The 6,000-nt window shown below is 42.9% G+C and overlaps 1 protein-coding gene across 1 annotated transcript in view; it reads left to right on the top strand.

The window, feature by feature from the left end:
* Positions 1-1,337: 1,337 nt before the first annotated feature.
* Positions 1,338-6,000, top strand: part of LOC138529516 (phospholipase A2 inhibitor and Ly6/PLAUR domain-containing protein-like) — a 209,031-nt gene continuing 204,368 nt past the window's right edge. Inside the window, exon 1 of the mRNA XM_069640838.1 lies at positions 1,338-1,428. Coding sequence (XP_069496939.1) covers positions 1,383-1,428 — 46 coding nt within the window. The 5' untranslated portion in view covers positions 1,338-1,382. The remainder of the gene's footprint in view (positions 1,429-6,000) is intronic.

Genomic DNA, 6,000 nt, shown 5'->3' with positions numbered 1-6,000 from the left:
CAGCAAGTTGTGCTGCTGTTTGTTATTGTGCTTCAGAAGTTCTTGATATTGATTTTCACTTTGCATCAGATGGGGCTTTTCCAAGTGATGTTCATTTTTTGTGTGCCATCTTCGTCACTCAATGGCTTGAGCACATTTGAGAAAATGTCCAAGAAAGATTGATTGAGTGTTCTCTCTTCCCGTGAATGAACTTAAGTAATCTTTAACCTTGCCAGTTCCCATATTTGGAGTGCTGTGATAAAAAAAGAAATATATTTTTTTAATTCCCTTTAAAAAATCTTTAATAAACACTTTCAAACTGTATACAGTAATAATAAATGTCAACGAAATAACCAACACATCGAACATTTTGCTTCAGACACTTTTCAAAATTCTGCCTCCTTCTAGTACCTACTGTAGTGAATCGGAGGGAGCATCAGTAAATGAGGGTGTCAATGGAGTGAATTTGTTGCATCCAAACCCAGACTACAATCTTGCCCCAGACGAATGAGGAATGCATGCAAAATTTGGAATCAGGGGGTTCAGCGGTGTGGATTTTTATAGCCGGATTAACATACAGACACACACCCAACATAGACTACGATCTTGCCCCAGACACAAGTTTAATCCATGCAAAAGTTGGTAGAAGTGGGTTCGACGGTGTGGATGTGTAAAGCTGGACAACCATACACACACACACATACATTCATTCCGCTTTATATATAAAGATGACAAAGATGACAAAGATGACAAAGAATGAAAACGGTGCTAAGATAAAGAACAAGATAATGCTACAGAGGGAAAAATACAAATGGAAAAAGTCCCAGAAAAGAGAAACAAAACGAGAAAGAAAGAAGATATGTCAGCATGCAGCAAGGAACGTTACAGAGAAGAAGAAACATAGACAATGGGAAAGAAGCAGCGATAGAGAAAAAGTAAGTAAGAAATAAAACGGAGCAACTAAAACAAAGGGGGTCGGATAAGAAAACCGAGCAAGAGGCAATGAGAGGTTGAGAGGCTTGTTAGACAAACATTACATACTTAATGAAACTCTACAATCGTGGATACAGGGCGTGCAATCGATGGCTTTCATATACACATTTCATTCTACGTACACAGTGATGTTTACTGTGCGTTATCCGGAAAGGCACAGACACCGAGGTTGGTGGAGTTATAGTGGGGGGCTATCGTGACATTGTATTCCAAGGAGACTGCCACGTAGGAGTTGGAGCAGCCAGGCAGGATGTGCGTCCTTCCCCAATCACATTGTAGCACGTGTTCACAAAGCCTCCCCGAGGCTACAGAACAGGCTTTAAAGACAGCATGCTCAGGGACAGACCAGACAGAAGAAGCTGAGGTCCTGAGGTCTGCCCTGCACATCCAGGCACATTCTCTTCATCAACATGTGGGCCTTCCTCGCCAGTCTCCTCTTCGCTCTCATAGCTGCAGGTGAGTCTGCTCTCTCTGACATCAGGGACATGCGCCATACCACATAGCTCAGCCAGTTGAGCGCCTGCTGGAGAGACAAGCGTGCAATTTACAGGTCAGAAACGACTGAATTACAAATTCACATTTAAAATGGGATTTAGAGTGTATTGCTCGAGCCCTTACACAGCATCTAGGGATTCAGAACCTGAACCAAAAGGGCTAAAAGCTATTGCATGCAGTGCTGGTGTGGAGGTGACACATTTCTGTCGCTTAGTTTTGTCATCAAGATGCAGTACTTACAACATGTATGCAATGCTCATGCTATTTATTCTGGAACTCATAATCATTATCAAAATGTGTCTCTCAGATTTCCGCTCTATGCTTCTTACACCCCTCAGGGTTGGAAGTGTCTCTTTCCTATCTCCCCCCTGGGCCCCTACTGTAGTTATATTTTACATGTATGTGTCATATCTACCTTCACCTACTTCACTGCACAATAGACAATATTGACATTTCAAACTAGCCCCCTTCTCTCTCTCCTTCGAGATTGCTCTCTCTCTCTATATACATATCTTAATCGCTCTAGATCTCTCTCTCTCCTCTCTCTCTCTTTATCCTTTTTTTTATTTCTTGTAACGTGCCACATGCCCAAAAGCCTCATGCCTCTACCTCTCTCGCTCTCTCTTAATCTCCCATGCCCCTCTGTATCTCTCTCTCTTTATTTTTCTCTCTCTCGCTCTCTATGCAGTGTTCCTCATTGTACGCCTTGCTTGAAAGGTCAACTTTTCTTATACTGTCCGCACTGTAGTGTAGTGATACAATGTGGGTCAGGGAATCGTTTCAGACAGGAGGTCCACTCACCAAAACAATGTCAGGCACGCAGTCATCAACCTATACTTTTTACCTTGGATGATGGCAGGGGTGTAGGAGACACATAGAATCTGGGGGGACAGGGGACACCTTGGGGAATTTGCTTTTTCTTTTTCTTTATTGTGCAGGACTGAAGGCATCACCTTGCCTGGCACAGTGTCTATTGGGTGTGACACCAGGCCATGCAGAGTGGGCACTCTGGGTGTGTTCTCTGTTCTTGACTACTGTGCATTGAGAGTAAAATTACAGCCAATGTGTACAATGAATTGCTGATTGGTTCACAGTTACAGGTGGAAATTATCTGTGTGTTAAATGTAAACACATGTGTCATGATCTATTAGAGTGAACACAAAATCGAACAAATGCATGGCCCGCCAGCGTGACAGAAGCCATTTTGCAAATATAGGGTGGCTTGTAAGAGGAGAAAGTGAAAGAGATGATGGTAAGGAGAGCAAGCAAATAGGGGGAGAAGAATGGTGAGAGAGTGGTGTGGCCCCCAGAACATGATGTTGGTGACTCTGAGAGGGAGAGGCCACAAGTGATACTCTGCACGAGATGTGAATGACTGAAGAGTGGAAGTGGGGCAATAGAATGCGAAATTAAGAGAACCTATTATGATGAGGATTGAGGAATGCTTTTTGATGTAACATTTGCAACGTTATAGAAAATGAAACAAATATGCCAACCGTATAAAGGAAGGCACCAAAACTATGGGGACAGGGCAGGTAGAGAAGAAAAAAAGAGGTTAAAAGAGAGCTGTAACGAAGGAAGAGAATGCAGCACTAGCTCCTACTGCACCTCCAGCCAGCTGTCCCCCAGCGCTGCCTCTAAGTGTCCCCTGTGCCCAGGCCGCTGATAACTGAAGCACGTGGCGCAGTCCACACAGAACACAAAGGAAAAACTCCCCAAGCCCACACCAGGCTTCAGAGGGGCTGGCTGCCACTGTCGGGCAGCCAAGGGCTCCTGTCAAAGTTTAAGCCTCATACCTTCACTGGTAGAATTTCCTCAGATGAACACTAGAGCCGAAATTGCCTCGCTCGCTCTCCTGTGATGCTGCACAGTGCGCACCTTTTCCAGCCTTCAGCTTGAAAGGTACCTACACTAAATAGAGCCACTGTTGCCTGTTACATTTCTGGGCAGTTTGCCAGAGTGTGAGAGACTTCATGATTGACATGGACCTGTCTTAACAGGGCATGAAATTCACAATGTTCACAGTATTCGGTTGACATGGCTGCAGCTGACACCACAAAGAATGTTCTAGTAATCTTGTCTCTGTAAATCTCTGCTTTGGTTATGTTTTTAAGTCTGGGTCATTAGCACTTCAAATGGCAAACTGAATCACAAAGTAAACCTATTTTTAAAAGATTTAAAACATGGATTGGTTCATGTCTGATTCTTTGATGAGCATAAACCATGTTTACTTTTTTGTGTAAATGAAAGGTGTTGCACATTATGCATATCTGCAAGATACATGTCTGTGCCAAACAATGCTCTCAGGCAAGTTACTTTATCACAGTGCCTTCCAGGGTGTGTCTATGGCTTGAAGGTAGCTCAACCTATAGGGCAGCTTGCACAGATCCCAAGTTGCCAATGTAAAGTGTAAAATCATAAACATGTAACTGCTTTTAAGTTAACATCGTATTGCATTGTATTAACATCTGATGTTGGCCTGATTCTGTGGCCTGCCGGGTCGAGAGCAGGTGCTTTAAGAAAGCAATGAGACAAGGATTTAAGGTTAGCCACAGATCTTTGATGTCATTACTTAACCGAATGAGCTCGGCTGGGGTAATACACGTGTGGAGTTCTATTCATTTTGCAAGAGAACATGGGCACGGGAACCAATGCCTACACCTGTCTCTTAGTAGTATTCCCTGCCTGACAGACAAGAAGCCGCTTCCTTGGGTGCGTAGACAGAGAGCTTTCAGAACTGGTCCGGGATGCACACAAAACAAAATGCTAGCTGAGTTGCCAGTCAAATTAGCAGTGAGGCTGTTCGGAGCAGCCTCAATGGTAAATTGACTGGCAGGCTCGGTTTGCCTATGAGCCAATGCAGCATTGCACTGAAGGACAGCTCCACAGGACACACAAATGTATACATCTTTACAAGCCATTACACAGAAATAAGTAGTGAATACTGAAATGTGGGCTACTTATTTGCTGTGGCGAGCAGCAACGAAAAAGGATGTAGGTCTCATTGCACATACGTTTGTGTGCGTGTACCCTGTGTGAATTGTTTGTTCTAGGGGCCATGACTCTGTTTCATTAGGAGTCGAGTAAGTACTTTAAATGCTACACATACACAATGTTCTTTAAAGAGTACTTTAAAGTGTACTGTTTCCTTCCTATCAGACAAGTGGATAAGTTAATGGTTAATATTAGCAGGTGTGGTAACCTATTTTATTTCCATATTTTCTCATAGGAAAATGGTTGGACTTTCTGAAAATGTGTAAAATGGGACCATTTTGAACATTATTTCCAGGGCCTCTTTTGGTTCCCAGTCCACCCCAGAATATTAGTAAGCTTCCAGTCTTGTCAAAGAATAATAACACAAAAAACATGTTTCACACTTGTACATGTTTGCAGAACCGGATGAAAGCACCCCTTTCCTAGCAAAGTGCATTGTTTTTGTAATATTGAAGTTCAACATGATATTTTACTGATATGGAATTCTCAAGTGCTAAGGGTGTGTATGTTCGCCTTGAACTCCTGTAAGGAATCATTGCAGGCTTTGTCCACTCGTTTTATAAGCACTCTGTGTGTCCTTCACTGAAGTCCTGTCAAAAACAAGCAATGACAAAGCCGACAGTTTTTGATTGTGTATAAGTATTAGACATTTGCCATCCACTGCTATTAGATGTCCAGGTACTTGCACCATTCTGCACTTGCTACCATCAATGGGCAGTTAATACTACTATGGCAGGGCCTGGCAAGTGCCTTTGCCATGCCTACATAAAAGCCTAAACTGTTGGCACTGCCAATGCATGCTTTTATTTTCACTAAGGCATTCCTTTACATGTTTAATTTACATAGTTTTGAACTCTGATTGGTACATTTAATTGCAAACTATGTTAAGTTGTAACTGAAAGCGAACACATGAAAATGCAGTGTGATCACTTGCCGGGTGCTGCAGCGAGGCCGGGTTCCAGTCCCATCCCCAGCCCCACAACAGGGTGAGAAGCAGGAGTGCTGCATTAATCACTGCAACGCTTTGCCGTCCGCTGTCTAGGATCTTTGCCTGGGATAGTAGGCTTTGCTATTTCTCTACCGCTAGGCAGCCAGGGGCAACAATATTATACACCAGTGTGAAGCCACAATGGTCTAATTAGATTGAATTCTTGTCCAAGAATGTGACCTTTGTTACCTGTACAATTTCATATATAGTTACCTATTTCAAAGGAAGCAACCCATTGTCCAAAATAAATTGAAGATGATTAGAAAGATCAATACGATTGGATGTTTTGGAAGCATAAAAATAGTGCTTTTGTGCAGGGTGCAGCCTATGCTCTAAATTAGTGTTAGGTTGTGTCTGCAGTATATGTGATCCTGGGTGAATGTTCAAAATGGTCTGTTTTATTGGAACAGGAAGACGCTTGAAATAAATTCTGTGGATGTTTACAATGCAATTACTAAAATAGTTATGCCTCTTCATTTGCCTTGCAAATTACGTTGCCACTTCAAAATGGCTGGAATGTGCAGCAGACAGTGGCAGAGACACAGGACACT

This window comes from Ambystoma mexicanum, chromosome 1q (assembly GCF_040938575.1).
Source record: "Ambystoma mexicanum isolate Mex_15411 chromosome 1q, UKY_AmexF1_1, whole genome shotgun sequence".
NCBI classification, from domain to species: domain Eukaryota; kingdom Metazoa; phylum Chordata; class Amphibia; order Caudata; family Ambystomatidae; genus Ambystoma; species Ambystoma mexicanum.
This window is presented reverse-complemented; position numbering and strand designations above follow the sequence as displayed.